The 16,332-nt window shown below is 59.6% G+C and overlaps 2 protein-coding genes across 2 annotated transcripts; both read left to right on the forward strand.

Moving 5' to 3' along the window:
* The first annotated feature begins 269 nt into the window (after positions 1-269).
* On the forward strand, positions 270-6,421 carry Uap1l1 (UDP-N-acetylglucosamine pyrophosphorylase 1 like 1). The gene is made up of 9 exons (XM_005336903.5): positions 270-805; positions 975-1,179; positions 1,413-1,588; positions 1,873-2,045; positions 2,132-2,325; positions 2,788-2,928; positions 3,412-3,597; positions 4,156-4,222; positions 4,550-6,421. Exons 1-9 carry the CDS (start codon positions 517-519, stop codon positions 4,640-4,642), a joined length of 1,524 nt encoding a protein of 507 aa, XP_005336960.2. The 5' UTR covers positions 270-516; the 3' UTR covers positions 4,643-6,421.
* Positions 6,422-11,853: 5,432 nt separating this feature from the next.
* Dpp7 (dipeptidyl peptidase 7) lies at positions 11,854-15,911 on the forward strand. Its single transcript, XM_005336902.5, has 13 exons — positions 11,854-12,011; positions 12,107-12,220; positions 12,319-12,458; positions 12,542-12,705; positions 13,238-13,373; positions 13,444-13,525; positions 13,651-13,817; positions 14,008-14,068; positions 14,539-14,657; positions 14,741-14,897; positions 15,007-15,071; positions 15,428-15,498; positions 15,610-15,911. Exons 1-13 carry the CDS (start codon positions 11,915-11,917, stop codon positions 15,731-15,733), a joined length of 1,497 nt encoding a protein of 498 aa, XP_005336959.2. The 5' UTR covers positions 11,854-11,914; the 3' UTR covers positions 15,734-15,911.
* The last annotated feature ends 421 nt before the right edge of the window (positions 15,912-16,332 follow it).

The raw sequence follows: 16,332 nt of genomic DNA on the forward strand, positions 1-16,332 counted from the left end.
CGCTTGGCAGTGACCAGGAAGGGTTAGGGCCGGTCATCCCCCACGCCTGGCCGGCCGGGTCACCGATCCCCTGAGGGGCGCCGCAGCCTCAGCTCGGTCGCCCCTTCGCCTCCGGTGCTACGGTCCAGCTCTTCCACCGGCTCCTGCAGGAACTACCGCAGACCTTCTCCCGCTTCCTAGGAGCGGAGCGGGGAGGGGCGGACGGGACTGTCTTGGGGGCGGGGATAGAGAGGGCCTGGGGCGGAGCCAAAGCCAAGAGCCGGGCAGGAACCCGGACACAAGCTCCGGGGACGAATCCAGGGACAGGGAGGCCCCGGAGTGGGGCGGGGCCAGGCTGGAGACGGGGCAGGGCGGGGGAGTTTGCGGCCGCTTCAGGGCCCGGTCCGGGTCAAAGGGGGCACCTTGGGCCCGCCCAGCCAGGGTCGGCTCCGCCTGCCAGGTCTCGTGACCTTAGTCGGACGGAGCGCGCGGGTCACGAGTGCCAACTAGTCTTGCGGTGACGGCGACGGCGACGACATGGCCTCGGAATCGGACGTGCGCGCCCAGCTCCAGCGCGCGGGCCAGGAGCATCTTCTGCGCTTCTGGGCCGAGCTGGCCCCGGGGCCGCGCGCCGCGCTGCTGGCTGAGCTGGCGCCGCTCGAGCCCGACGCGCTGCGCGAGCATTGTAGACGGGCGGCGGCGGCCTGGGCGCGCGCCTCCGGCCCGCCACCAGGCCTGGCCGCGCGCCTGCAGCCCCTGCCTCCGGAGCGCGTGGGCCGCGCGAGGCTCTGCGACCCCGAGACCCGGCGGCGTTGGGAGGAGGAAGGTAGGCGGTGCAGAGGTCCCGGTGGCGGGTGGCGACTCTTGCGGGCCAGAAGGGGTCATGCCCACCGAGCGGGACTCGGGGAGTTTGGTTTGCCTTCCGGCGCTCCCCACTCGCGCGTACTAGTCCTGAGGTCCTGCAGCCGAAGCCCCAGGTGTACCCTCACCCCTAGGTTTCCGCCAGATTGCCCTGAACAAGGTGGCAGTCCTGCTGCTGGCTGGTGGGCAGGGCACTCGGCTGGGTGTCACCTACCCCAAGGGCATGTATGATGTGGGGCTGCCCAGCCAGAAGACCCTGTACCAGCTGCAGGCGGAACGCATCCGGCGGGTGGAGCAGTTGGCTGGCGAACGCCATGGGACTCACTGCACCGTGCCTTGGTGTGTCCTCCCTGTCCCATTTAACCCCAGAGTGACCCTCCCCATGTGGTACCAGCCCTGCCCCACACCAAGGCCTGATCCCCCACACCAGCACAGCCCTGGATAAAGCCCCAAACCCATCCAGGCTGAGGTCTGACAGGCCCCAATCTGGACCCCAGTGCCCTTCTTACACAGCCCCTTTTGGCAGAGGGGTCAGGAGCCCTGGAGCCAGCTCACCACAGTCTCCTCTACAGGTACATCATGACCAGTGAGTTCACACTGGGGCCCACTGCCAAGTTCTTCAAGGAGCATGACTTTTTCCACCTGGACCCTGCCAACGTGGTCCTGTTTGAACAGCGCATGCTACCTGCTGTGACCTTTGAGGGCAGGGCCATCCTGGAGCGGAAAGACAAAGTTGCCATGGCCCCAGGTACCACCCACCACTGAGACAAGAAGAGGCCACCCAGCCTGGATCTCAGTGCAGCTGGGGGTCCAGAGGCCTGGATCCCTGGCTGGATGTGCTGCTGGGAGGCTGTCTAATCGTAGGCCAGTTGCCTCTCCTCTCTGGGCATTGATTGCCATCTGTTGCATGGTTTAGCCACAGAGTTATTTGATGGTGAATGTCGGGGCATGCCCACCTGCAACATTTCTTGGACTAGTGGGCGAGGCCTGGCTAGAGCCAGTGATAAGGCCCATTTCTTTCTTCCTCTGCAGATGGCAACGGGGGTCTCTACTGCGCTCTAGAGGACCACCGTATCCTGCAGGACATGGAGCTTCGGGGAGTGGAGTTTGTGCATGTGTACTGTGTGGACAACATCCTGGTGCGGCTGGCTGACCCTGTCTTTATTGGTTTCTGTGTGCTGCAGGGTGCCGACTGTGGGGCCAAGGTGAGCGCCAAGCCCCGCCCCTCCACCAAACCCCTCACACTCAGCCTGGCCTCACCCAGTACTGAGCCCATCCCTTGTGACTGCAGGTGGTGGAAAAGGCGTACCCTGAGGAACCTGTGGGCGTGGTGTGTCAGCTGGACGGGGTTCCCCAAGTGGTGGAGTACAGTGAGATCAACTCTGAGGTCGCCCATCTGCGTGGCACCGATGGTAGCCTGATTTACAATGCAGGCAACATCTGCAATCACTTCTTCACCCGCGACTTCCTCCAGACCATCACCAGGTAGCCAGCAGGAGGCTGTGGAAGCCCAGCGAGAGCTGCCTACCATGACCAAGGGCCAGCATGCCAGATGGGCCAGGGCCACGGCCACTGGGGCTGTGGGGTTAGGTGGAAAAAGTTCCTGTTTTTAAGCCCAGGACCCAGGAGATCCACCCTGGGCTGCATTCTGTGGGCGACCTGTGTGGGGCTTTGTGGTCAAGCCTGTCTTCTCCTTGTGGGTCTCCTTGCCCTCAGACACCATCTCTTCCCTATGACTTGCTGATTTCCATTAGCCTGGGCAGGGGTGTGGCTGGGGGTGTGGGGTGGCGAGGATCTGTGCCCTCCTCAGAGATCTGGCTGGGCCTCCTCACCTGTGCCTGGGTGCCCTACTACCAGCCTGCCCTGCCTGACCAGGTGCACCAAGAGGTGGGGATAGGGATCCCAGAGGTGTCCTGTCTGACTCCTCCCTATCCTCCTGCCCCCCAGGGACTGTGAGCCCCTGCTACAGCCACACGTGGCTGTGAAGAAGGTTCCCTACGTGGATGAGGGGGGAAACCTGGTGATGCCACTGAAGCCAAACGGCATCAAGATGGAGAAGTTCGTGTTTGATGTGTTTCCATTTGCTAGGTTCGTGGTAGAAGTCATTATTTTTTCCTTCTTGACTCTTTTTTGGTGGTGGATCCTGAAGCCCATTCAGGCAGTGAAGTGGAGGCTCCGTGAGGGGCCAAGGGACTGGGAGGCTGTGGACAGGTCTGGGGAGAAGGCCAGAGAGCATTCCTTTCTTGAAGAAGTGGCCCAGGGTGAGGAAAAGGGGACATCTGGGCAGTTGGCTGGTGGGGAGACACGGGTGCCCCTCCTGAACGTCCACTGCCCTCGCCCTTCCTACTCAGGAGTATCAGCAGGTGGCTGGTGGCTCCCAGTGCCCTTGAGCCTCACCCTGGCTGGCTCCAGGCTTTGGGCAGAGGCAGTGGGAAGAAGCTGACTTGGAGGGAAGACCCTCCCTGGATCTGCTGCTCTTGGGAACTGACTCCCTGAGAACAGGGCCCCCCTTACCTGCCCAGACCAGGGCTACTGGCTGGGCCCAGGATGACCAGCCCTTCTCCCCACCAGGAACTTTGTTGCCTTTGAAGTGCTTCGGGAGGAGGAGTTTTCCCCGCTGAAGAATGCTGAGGCGGCCAGCAGGGACAACCCTTCCTCCGCCAGGCGGGCCCTGCTTGCTCAGCACTACCAGTGGGCTCTGCAGGCTGGGGCCCGCTTCCTGGATGCACATGGGGCACAACTTCCTGCACTGTCCTGGTGAGCGAGCCCTGGGGTGTGGCCTGGAGGGGCCAGGGCCCGGCCACTGTCCCGGTTGGGGGGGGCGCTTTTGCTCTAGCACCCTACCACACGATGCTGGTCACACACCCAGAGAGTCAGCCTGCACTCTGTCTCACCCTTGAGTTTTGCTGGGAAGGGGGCTTAGACTCTGAACTTATAAGCTTTGAGGAAGACCCAGGCAGAGCAGTCAGAAGACAGCAAGTTCTCCGACTCAGGACTGGAAAGAAAGGACATTTGGCTTCCGACTCCCCAGCTATCTGCAGCTGAGCGAGACCTGGCTGTCTGGGCTGTGTGGGCTACATTCTAGCCCAGGCCAGAGCCTTTGCCTTGGGGGAAGGCTGAGTGCACAGAGGCAGAGTGCTGGGGAGGGGGCCTGTGTGTGGAGCTCGGCTGCTAAGGGATGCTGGGGGTGGGGATCCAGGGCACGCTCCGCACATGAGGTGCTGGGGGGGGGTCCAGGGCATGCTCCGCACATGGAATGCTGGGGGGTCCAGGGCATGCACAGGAAGCAGATACTGACTCATGGACTTCCCCTAGCTTACCCCCAGATGGAGACCCTCCGGCCATCTGTGAGATATCGCCCTTGGTGTCTTACTCCGGAGAGGTGAGAGCTGCCCATTCCTGTCTGGGGCTTTTCTGGGGTCTGGTGGTGTGAGCCAGAGGAAGGCTCTGGAGAAGCTGAGTGCAGAGTGGGCAAGTCACAGCCCTGCCTCAGTTTACCAATGAGGTAAAAGTTTCCTTAAAGAGGACCTTTTGGGGTATAGGTGGGGGAAGGTGTCCAGAGGCCTTTGTGGAGGAATGACCAAGGTCTGAGTCTCAGGCCAGTCACTCACTAAGCGAGGACATTAGCTCTCTGCTGACCCTCCCTGGCTCCAGGCAGAAATGGGCAGCTGAGAGGTGGATGCTGGACATCGTGATCTAATTGTTTCAGGGTTTGGAAATGTACCTGCAAGGCCGGGAGCTGCAGTCCCCGTTCATCCTGGATGAGGAGCAGGCCAGGGTTCTGCGGCTGCTGGAGATGTGACTCTCCCAGGCCTGCAGCACGGAAGCCTTTGGGTGGAGACGCAGCCATGTTCTGCGACCCCTTGGAAGTCAGACTGCTGTGCACCTTCAGCCTGCAGAACCCAGAAGGGAAGATGCTCCTCCACTGAATGAGATGCCCCCTCCTCCGTCACCTGCAGACACAAGTGACCACCAGCCTGCCATGGGCTTTTGGCTTCGTTTCTGACACTGGGATCTGGCTGGGAGGCCAAGGGTTTCAGGACCTTGGAGAATGATACTGAAAAGAGGCGTCAGGTGGAGTAGGAGGGATGTGTGCATCTGGAGAGCCTAGTGGTGGGGATGACCCTGTCTCTCTGGAAGCCACTCTGACTGACGTGTAGGCCCAGCACATTCTCGGCAGAGATAGGGAAGGCACGCTGGCTGTGGCTGAGGCACTGTTGGGACTTCAGATGGGGAAATGGAACGAGCTGACAGGTCTTATTGCCCCTAAGGGGCTGTCCCTTCCCTCCTTGGCAGCTGAACCAGTAATGGGCGAGGCTGGGGTCCTCACCCTGCATGGCACATGGAGGCCGACAGGAGGTCTGGCTGTCCACAGCAAAGGCTCTGAGCAGCTGGGCTGCACACGGACTCCTCCCTTGCTCTTGGTCATGTCTATAGGGCTGTGGCTGCAGATTGAGTGCTTCCCCCCAGGAACCAGTGAGGCCAGCGCTGGGGACCCCCTGGGTGGTTGCTCATTAGTCACAATCAGCTGGGTCAGGAGTACAGCTCTTGCCCTGCCTACCTGCAGCTTTTGACAGATCCTGGCGCTTGGGCTCCTCCAGGCTCTTGGGGACACTGACTCAGCCCCCCTTTGGTGCTCTGGCCCTCTCCTGTGCTCTGAACCAGGCTCCATCTTCACCAGCATCACCCATCCTCCACTGTGGGAAGTGCCCTGCGCTGTCATGGCCACTGGCCCCAGCCCTGCAGCCCCCACTCATCCCTGTCTGGAAGCTGGACCCCTACGGGGCATGCCCGTCCGCCCAGCCTGAGCAAGAGGGCCGTGTCAGGCCCATGCCTTTCCACCTGTGCTTGGTGCCCCACGGTGGTATCACTGCAAACCTCAGCAGATCACGTTCCTTAGCACCTTGTTGTAGCTGCTGCACAGGCGAATAGAGGGCCCAGGGCAGGAGACTAGCCTCAGGCCCCCGTCCTGCCCATGGCTGTGCCTCATGGCCATGACTGGAACCATTATGAAACCTCTTGTATACAAGTACAATTAGTTGGGTAAATTCTTGGAAGAACTAAAAAGAAAAACTCGATTACTCCTCCACATGGGTACAAGGACAGGGAGGTGTGCTTATCCAGCTTCCCCCATGTTGGGTGCCTTTGTTTTTGTCTTTGGGTGCTGGGGGTTGACCCAGGGGTGCTCTTCACTGAGCTATATCCCAGCCCTTTTTATTTTTTGAGACGGGGTCTTGCTAAGATGCCGAGGCTAGCCTTGAACTTATGATCCTCCGGCCTCAGGCTCCCGAGTTTCTGGCATTACAGGCCTGCACCAGTGTGCCTGGCACACTTTTGTTCTTACGTGACAACAGTACAGTACAGCAGTGAACCAGGAATGTGACGTGGGTGTGGTGCTCCAAGTCATTGCAGGGTGCCTTCGAGGTGCAGGACTGTCCCCATCACAGACCTCTCCTTCTTATTCACACCCCTACTACGAACCCAGCCCACTCTCAAGAGGCAATTGGCTCTTGAAAGACTGCCCCATCTTCACTCCACAGATGGGCACTTGCAATAAACAAGGTGCTGAGATTGGTCACTACCCAGACGGGAGCAGTTTTCGGGGAGCACACAGGTGGTAGGAACGGGAGCCAAGTGTGCACAGCTGTCTGAGGGCTGGAGCTTGGGGGCCTTGTGGGAACTGGAGTCCACACCTGGAGTGGAGACCGCTCTGGGGTGCCCAGGAACCCCCTCGTGCCCCTGCCCGGCCCCTCACCAGGGCTGAGACAGCCCAGGGGCTGGGAGGCATGGGGAGCTCTCACAGCTGCTGGGGGCTCCTGCTCAGGCCTCCTTGAGATACATGGTTTCCCTGGAGCCATGTTTGAGGGCACTGCAGGGACTGCTGACAGAGCTGTGCACGAGACCTCAAGGATGATCCCAAGAAGGGAGGGACGGTGGGACCAGGAGGGCTTCCACAGGTGGGCCAAGCACCGACAGGAGGTGGCAGACAAGGGGGGTCCAGTCTGTGGGCTGTGCCCAGCAGGGGGATCAGGAAGGGTGGGAGAACACCAGCAGGGCCCTGGGACTCCATGGCTACCTCGCCACTCTTCTAAAGAGGGAGCTGTGTCTGAGACCCAGGGCTGCTGGAGCATGGTGTGTGACACCCCCCCCCCAACTCCAGCCCCCTGGAGGCCAGTCTCTGGCAGGCATACCTCTGCCTGCAGCTTCCCTTGTCAGGCGCGGGCTCCTGCCCCTGGGGCCTCGGCTGTGGCTGTGGGTCCTCCTGTTGGGGCTGCTTGCAGGAACTCGGCCCCACGCCATGCTTTCCCAAACAGGCTTTCTTTGAAATCTTGGTGGAAGCCTCATGACCCTGTAATCCCTGCATGCGGCATGCTGCCATCCAGTGTCCTGTGAACACCAAGCCCCCACCAACACAGACCCTCAGGCACCTGAAACATGACTGCAGCAGCCTCAGTGCTGGTGAGAAACTGATTCCTGGTGGCTTTGGGCACATCAGGCACCCAAGGCTCCTTTCTCAGACTGCCCTGGAAAGTCGGATGCAGATTCCCATCTCCCCCTTTCTGAGTGACTCCAGGTTTATTGTATTGCTTCCGTGCAGAAATAGCTGATTTTTTTTTTTTTGGCCCTGCATCCTTGCACTGTCCTGGGCTGCACTTGACCTACAGTCCTCTCCCATCCAAGCTGCAAATCTCCCAATCTTCCTCTTCACTCCTGACCCTCCTTGGTTTGTCTAAAAGCAGCAGGTGACACCCATACTGAGGTCTGCCCATCGCCTTGTAGTTTGGCCTCAGTGTGACCAAGATGGCTTTTGGTCCAGTTCCCGAGTTCCTCATTTCCACCTGAAATGCCACCCTTTGCCACCTGGAGCGCCCCCACCATCACCACAAAGCTCCACAGACAGCTTCAGGCTTCCTCTGGCTGCTCCTCCAAATTCTCCCAAACCTAAGTCACGTGTCAGGTATCAGGATCCCCCAGACTGCCCCACCCCTTGGGACCAAAGCTGTGACAAGCTTTTCTTCACCACCACAAGATACCTGAGGTGATTATAAAAGGGAAAGATTCATCTGGGCCCCGGGTTTCAGAGGTCTTAATGCAGACTGGCCCTGCTGCTTTGGGACTGTGGTGAGGCAGCACGTCCCTGGGTGTGTGGAGGGGGGGCGGGGGGGGAAGCCTCTAAGCCCTTGGGGCCAGAAAGCAGAAAGAAGGGAAGGGGCCAGGACCCCACAGGCTCCTTGGGGGCTTGCCTCCAGAGACACTGGGACCTCCCAAAAGGCCCCACCTCCCAACAGTACCTGACTGGGAACCAAGCCTTTGCCACCAACACTCAAGTACAGAACTCTCAAAATACAAAGGGAACCTTCAAACAGCGGGAGAGACCTGTCACAGACAAGGGCTCTCCAGGGAGATGAATGGCCGATTCCCTGTCACAATCACAGGGGCCAGAAGTAAGTGGGATGATCATTTACATATTTTGGTGCTGGGGACTGAACCCAGGGGTGCTGTACACTGAATGTGGTACCACCAGCTCTTTTTTGTTCTACTTTTTATTTTGAGACAGGGTCTTACTAAGTTGCCCAGGCTATCCTTCCTTGAACTTGGGATCCTCTCGCCTCAGTGTCCCAAGGCACTGGGATTGCAGGTGTGTGTCCTGTACCTGGCAGGAATGACACATTAAAAGTGAGGAGCAAAGAACATTAACCACTTGGGTGTGGTGGTTCATGCCTGTGATCCCAGAGGTTCAGGAGGCTGAGGCAGGAGGACTGGGAGTTCAAAGCACCCAAGTGGGACTTACCAGCATGATTCGGGGGGTGGTTTGTATCAGAAACCCACCAGAATAGCAGACCATGCTGTGTGAGCAGAAGGGAAAAGCCACAGTCACTCTCAGTGGGCACAGAAAAGGTGCTAATAACTGCTGGTGCCTTCCACGGTCGAAGAGGACCTTGCCACGTCATAGAGGTCTCATGAGAAACCCACAGCTAACATCCAGCTCAGTGGCAGTGCCCGTGAGCTTGTCCTCCAGGATCAGGGACAGGGAAGAGGCCTGCTTTCCCACTGCCATTCACTGTCACACTGGAAGGCCAGCCAGGCAGCTGTGGAGGAAAGGTGCAAAACTGTGTCTACCTACAGATGATAGGAGCCCATACGTATAAAATCCCCCCAAGTTCCACACAAAAGCTGCTAGAGCTGGTAAGAAAATGCAGTAAAGTTGTAGGGTTTGAAATCAATGAACAACTCCAGCTGCATTTCCACGCACCAAGGAACAATCTAAAAAGGAAATTCCAGGGGCTAGGCTGTGGCTCAGCAGTAGAGCGCTCGCCTAGCACATTTGAGGCACTGGGTTCGATCCCTAGCATCACATAAAAATAAACAGATAAAATAAAGATATTATGTCCAACGACAACTAAAAAAAACATGAAGAGTTTAAAATAAATAAAATTTATTTAAAAAGAAAACAATTCCATTTACAATGACATCTATAAGAATAAAACACCTAAAGGTACATTTTTTTTTAAAGAGAGAGTGTGAGAGAGAAATTTTTAATATTTACTTTTTAGTTTTCGGCGGACACAACATCTTTGTTTGTATGTGGTGATGAGGATCGAACCCGGGCCGCACGCATGCCAGGCGAGCGCGCTACCGCTTGAGCCATATCCCCAGCCCCCTAAAAGCACATATAATCAATGAAGTGAAACACACTGAAAACCACCAAGTGTTGTTGCAGAAAGGAAAGATCTGAATAAGGAGAAAGATGCCCCTGTCCATGCACAGGAAGGACACTAGGACACTATCAACAGAGCAAAGAGATAGCCGTAGCTGGGCATGGTGGCGCACACCTGTGATCCCAGCAGCTTGGGAGGCTGAGGCAGGAGGATAGCGAGTTCAAAGTCAGCCTTGGCAATGGCAAGGTGCTAAGCAACTCAGTGAGACCCTGTCTCTAAATAAAATACAAGATAGAGCTGGGGATGTGGTTCAGTGTTTGAGTGCCCCTGAGTGCAATCCCCGGTACCCCTGCCCCCCAAAAAAGACAGCTATAGAATGGAGGAACAGGGTCTTGTTAGTGGTCCAGGGTGACCTCCAATTTGTGATCCTCCTGCTTCAGCCTCCCGAGTCACTGGGATTACAGACATGCACCTCCATGTCTGGCCAGCAAACCCACTTCTGTGTTCATGCACAAAGGAATTGAAAATAGGGACTCGGGTAGTGTTGTACACCTGTATTTATTGCAGTTTATTCACAAAAGCAAAGACGTGGAGCAACTCAAGTGTCTGTTGACAGGTGAATGGACACACACGATGTGGTGACATCTACAGTGGATCAGCCAGGAAAAGCAGGGACTTACACAGCAGGGGTGTAGTCACCTCTGGGCACTGCTTAGTCTACCCAGTGACACACCTGAACTCAGCTCCCAGGGAGAGCAGAGGATGCTGCCAGGCTTGGAGGGGGCTGGACACTACTGTGTAAGGAGGCTGTTCTGTTGGGGTACTGAAGTAGCTTGTGAAATAGATAACAGTGACCATGCATCACACAGAGTCCCAGCTTCACCATCACTAAGAGTATCTCCTTATGGGTTTACTACAGAGACCAGCAGGGCCCTAAGGCAGGTGCAGCAGGCGTGGAGTGGAGCTCTGGACAGATTTGGGAACAGTGTCCCTCCAGTGCCAGCAGCTCTGAGGTCTGAGCAGGCAGAGTGGATAGTGGTCAGGGGCTGGCATGGTCCCAGGATCTCTGTCTGACCTGGGAGAGGTGGGAGGAGGTGGCCTGGACCCACAGACATATTGCAGGTGGGCCAGAAGCACTGAGCAGCCTGGGTCCTGGGTGGACTGGGGGTGGAGGAGGGCTAGGTCACTGCCTCCTGGCCTCCCACAGTCCAGACCCCTGGGATGCCCCTCACCTGGTACCTCTCTCCCTCTGTCCTGCAGATCTGCAGCAGATGCACACACCTGGCCAGCCTGGGGATGCAAGGAGAGGGTCCCTCAGAGCTCCAAGTCTGCAGCAGGTGCCTAGGCCCACCTGCTCTTGGTTGCTCTGCCCCGGGTGACCACTGTGCCCTACAGGCTGAAAGTAGTAGAGGACATGGGGTGACCTGGAGCTGGGGGCGTGGCGCTGTAGAAGCTATGCCCCGAGGGTTAGGTAGACACTGGGTCCAGAGCCATCTTCTGGAAGAGGCCTTGCCACATGTGCCAAGGGGTCACATCAGAAGCCTCACCTCCACAGGAACCATCGGCCTTGCCCACCCTCACAGGCTCTGGGGACCCTGCACTCTCCAGCCCCTCTGGGGCTCACACAGGGTCTCTGCAGGGCCAGCTGTGTGGACATGGCTCCATTCATGCTTGAGTCCCCTAGGCCATGGACGGACTCTGGGGAAGGCGGCTCCTCCCTCCTGTGCTTGCGTGGGCACAGTGGGTGCCAGTCAGGGGAGCAGAACAGCCATGTTCCTGCCTGCCCAAGCCCCGGGCACCCCCACTTCCATGGTTGGGCCCCTGCTTTCATCAGGGACCCCTTCCTGGAGCCCATGTCTCCCGTGGGGAAGGCCAGGCCTCTCCTCCTGCCTGGCTCTCCCTGAGGACACTGCCCTCAGCCCTGTCACCCTGTGCTTCGGTGCTCGGGGCAGCTGGCTGCTGCTTGGCTGTGAGCACACCCTGCCCAGCGTCGGCCCACAGGCAGGTGAGCTGACTGGGCTGCTGGGTGGGGGCAGGCCCGGCCGTCTCCCTCAGGGCCTTCCTGGGGCCTGGGCTCCCTCCCTTCTCCCTCCGGGACCCTCTCTCCATTCTGTGGCCCTCTTTGGCTGGGCGCATGTGCCCTGCCCACTGTGCCCACACAGCCCTGGGCCCCAGCCCTCATCTGCCTTGTGGGTCCCATGGCAACCATCCCCATGGGAACACAGTGGGTGCCCAGGAACCCTCAGGACCTGCCACGACCCAGAAGCTGAAGCCCACTGGAGGGTCAGGCCAGCCCTGCTCCGGGTTCCAGCTACGGTAGGAGGACCAGCCCCGCCCTGATTGTCACATGAGGCTGCCCTACTGTCATGTGATCCTGCTCACGTGACCGCCGGGTGCCGTTCACAGAGCCAGACATGAGGCCCCAGTTCAGGGTGCCCCTGGACTGTGGGGCCCCTTTCTGGGCGCAGGTCCTGCTGCTGACACTGGGGCTGGGTGACGTCCAGGCTGGGGGTGAGTGTCGACCCAGCGGCCCCTCCTCCCTGACCCTTCAGGCCCTGGGCACCCCTGGCCCCTGATGGTCCCTGAGCCCCCGTTCTCCCCTCAAGCCCACAGAGGCCTGGACGCTGGCTTTCGGGAGAGGTACTTTGAGCAGTTTATGGACCATTTCAACTTTGCGAGGTTTGGCAACAAGACCTTTTACCAGCGGGTGCTGGTGTCAGGTGGGCCCTGCCCCGTCACCTGCCTGCTGCACCTGTCCTGTCCTCACTGCCTGGTGCCCGTTGCACCTGCCCTGGCCTCACCACCCCGTCCCCTGCAGACAAGTTCTGGCGAAGGGGCGAGGGGCCCATCTTCTTCTACACGGGGAACGAGGTGGACGTGTGGGCTCTGGCCAACAACACAGGCTTTGTGGTGGAGCTGGCGGCCCAGCAGGGCGCCCTGCTCATCTTTGCAGAGCACGTACGTACCGGCCAGCTCCAGGGGTCCCCAGATGGCGGCTGGGCACAGGGGGCAGCCAGGTCAGCCTTCCTCCCTTACCACAGCGATACTACGGGAAGTCGCTCCCGTTTGGGGAGAAGTCCACGCAGCCCGGGTACACGGAGCTGCTGACCGTGGAGCAGGCGCTGGCCGACTATGCCGTGCTGATCCAGACCCTGCGGCAGAAACTGGGAGCACAGGGTGGCCCTGTCATCGCCTTTGGAGGGAGGTGAGTCTTCAGAGACCAGCAGAGGGCTGGCAGGGCCACCATGGGCAGAGGTGGAACCCCTGCTCGTTCAACTCCCTGACACCGACCCCAAATCCCCAGGGTGGCCATCACCCTGTCCAGACCAGTCAGGCCTGGAGAGAGTGCGGCCTCTTGAACACTCCACCCCCGCCTAGCCTGAGTGCTCAGGTGTCACTTGTCCCCTCTGCCCCAACCCCCCACCTTTCACGAGTCCACAGCAGCTCCAGACCTTGTGCTGCCTGCTCCAGGAAGCCCTCCCCACTGGTCCTGAGCCAGTCCCCAGGCTGGGCCGAGGAGAGGGATGTCCACCAGGGACCTTTTCCCAGTGAAGGCTGTGCCTGACTGAGGCCAGGGTCAGAACTGGTGGTCACGGAAGTTTCAGTTCCTTCTTTTAACACCTGTGGTCTGCAAGGAAAGCAGAGGAAGTGGGTGTGGGGGGTGGGAGGACAAGCCAGAGGCCAGGGCAGGGCTGCGGCCAAGCACAGGCTGAGCACCCTAACCTGTGCCTGCCCAGCTACGGGGGGATGCTCAGCGCCTACATGAGGATGAAGTACCCCCACCTGGTGGCAGGGGCGCTGGCAGCCAGCGCACCCGTCCTGGCTGTCGCAGGCCTTGGTACCTCCAACCAGTTCTTCCGGGACGTCACAGCGGTGAGTGAGGGCCTGGGGGTCCTGGGCCAGCCTGGGCCAGCCACTTCAATGACTGTGGTCTGTTCTCCAGACCTTCCACAGCCAGAGTCCAAGGTGTGTCCAGGGCGTGCGGGAGGCCTTCCAGCAGATCAGGGACCTGTTCCTACAGGGAGGTGAGGGGCCACAAGGCCACTGCCCCGCCTGCCCCCTCAGCCCCCACTGACCCCTCCCCCTACAGCCCCCACGGCCCATGCCCCACCAAACCTTCCAGCAGCCTTCCTCTGTCCCTTCCCTGTAGCCCATGACAGGGTCAGCCAGGAGTTTGGCACCTGCCAGCCACTCTTGGACACAAAGGACCTGACTCAGCTCTTTGTGTTTGCACGCAACGCCTTCACTCTGCTGGCCATGATGGACTACCCATACCCCACTGACTTCATGGGGTACCTGCCTGCCAACCCTGTCAAGGTGAGGCGCCTCTCTAGGTGCAAGGCCAGCCCAGCTTCCCTGGGTGGTCGGGGCCAGCCCAGCCCCAGGGCGTTGTCCCTACTCAGGTCAGTTCATCCCCACAGCCCTGACTGATCCTCATCCTGGGACCATGAAGGTTGGGCTGTGGGTGGGGACTCCTCTGAGATTCTCTGATGCCCCTATATCCCAGGTTGGCTGTGACCGGCTGCTGAGGGAGGCCCAGAGGATCGTGGGTCTGCGGGCACTGACAGGTGAGTATGACCCTCAGCTTTGCATAGGGCAAGTTGGAGACCCAACCGCTGGTCTGGGGCTGGGCAGAGCAAGGACTTGCAGCCCTGGACTTGGGCTCTGCCTCCTGACCACCTGGGCTGCGGCAGGAAAGCCATGAACCGCAGCTGAAGGACAGAAACAGAACCCATGCCAGGAGGGCTAGGCAGAAGCTCTGTAGGGTGGCAACAAGGTCCCCACAGGAGGTGCTGTTCAGTGGGGCCCCTGGGGTCAACAGGCATGGAGGTCAGCATGCCCCACCCTGCCAGTGGGGAAGGTCAGGTGACACTGGACTGCCTTCAGTAGCCAGGGCAGAGCTGACGGCAGAGCCCCACAGATCCCCAAGCAGAGCCCAGGGACTCCCCACCTGCAGGGCCTTCCCAAGGGGGATGGGTTGGTAACCTGAGCGTGCAGGATTTGTGTCCACTGCTGATCCCAGCATCCCTCCTCCCAGGGCTGGTCTACAACTCCTCGGGCACAGCACACTGTTACGACATCTACCAGCTGTACCACAGCTGTGCAGACCCCACTGGCTGTGGCACTGGCCCTGATGCCATGGCCTGGGACTATCAGGTGTGGGGTGTGGGCAGCATGAGTGGCTGGATGTGGGTGTGGGCACTCCCCCTGCCTGCCTGACCTTGGGGCGGGGCATCCAGGCCTGCACCGAGATCAACCTGACCTTTGACAGCAACAACGTGACGGACATGTTCCCTGCCCTTCCGTTCACCGCCACGCTCCGCCAACAGTACTGCCTGAATAAGTGGGGCGTGTGGCCTCGGCCGGACTGGCTGCAGACCAGCTTCTGGGGCGGTGGTAAGGGCTGGGGGTGGGGTTGCTGGGCAGCACCCTGAATCGGCACCTGCCACAGTTCACAGCTCCAAGGGCCACACTGGGTCCTTTGCCACCACTTGGTATCTTTCAGACCTCAGAGCCACCAGCAACATCATCTTCTCCAATGGTGACCTAGACCCCTGGGCAGGGGGCGGGGTGAGTCCTGATCTGGGCAGCTGTGGACCCCCTTGAGAACTTTTGGCTCCGGGGCCACTGGTTTTGCTGAGTGGTATCAAGGGGGCCTCCCTATCAGTCTACCAGAACCTCAAAGAGCCAGCTTCGCCCCAAGGCCCCCTCAGTTCCACCCTCCACTTCTGCTCCGGTCCCTACTGTTCCCTCCCACTTTCTGGTTTCCGTTTCCTGATTACATCTGGCTCGCTGACCTTCACCTTCCCTCTCCAATGGGGCCGCTGGAGCCCATGCTGACAGCTGGGTGGGAAGGCTGAGGGGGGCTGCCTATGGCCCATAGCACAAGCTGCGAGCCTGACAGGAGATCCTGCCACCAACGACAGATTCTGAGGAATGTGAGCGCGTCAGTCATTGCTGTCACCATCCACGGGGGAGCACACCACCTAGACCTCAGGTGCAGCCAGGCAGTCCCACCTCGGCTGACAGCTGGGTGTGGGTAAGGCTCACCCTGACGGTTGGGGTCTGCATGTCCAGCTGAGTGCCCCAACCCCTGTGCCCTCTTCAGGGCGTCCCACCCACAAGACCCCAGCTCGGTCCTGGAGGTGCGCAGGCTGGAGGCTGCTCTCATCCTTGAGTGGGTGAAGGCAGCCCGGAGTAGGCAGCAGTGTCCTGGACACCCTGAGGAGTGAGGAGCTGCTGGCCGCCCGTCCTGCCCTGGACACACTGTTTGGGTCCACAGTGTGGCTGGGGCATTGTGGGAACCTCAAGCAAAGGGGCCGGGTGTGTCCCTGGAGGCTGGGCAGGAGCCCCCTGCTCAGCGCCTGCTGAAGCTGTAGAATGTTCAATAAAGCACAGACTTGACTCCAAGGCTGGCACTTGAGGGCAACAGGGGTGGGGTGGGGGGAGATTTGCCTTTCCCAGGGACCCACCTCCCTGCTCAGAAAGCCACTCTACGTCCTGAAAAAAGCCCACTGCTTGGTGGACAGAACTTCATTAGAGCCTCAGGCCCTCAGCAACCCCCGGAGGAGTCTAGTCCCCAGCCCTCAGCATTGGCCACCCCTTCCAGAGCACATTTATTTGGGAGTTGGAGACGAGATATGGAAGCTGTACTTTACTTGGCTGCTCAGGACCCACTTACATCCAATCCCTCAGCAGGCCGCAACTGCTGCCCAGTCCTGCCTGTTCAGTATATGGAACTCCTGGCCTGGAGGGCTGTGGGGGAACATGGCTACCCCCTAAATGTGGGGAGGTTATAGGGTGTCCTCAGTGAATCCAGGAGCCATAAGGC

Source organism: Ictidomys tridecemlineatus, chromosome 4 (genome assembly GCF_052094955.1).
Source record: "Ictidomys tridecemlineatus isolate mIctTri1 chromosome 4, mIctTri1.hap1, whole genome shotgun sequence".
NCBI classification, from domain to species: domain Eukaryota; kingdom Metazoa; phylum Chordata; class Mammalia; order Rodentia; family Sciuridae; genus Ictidomys; species Ictidomys tridecemlineatus.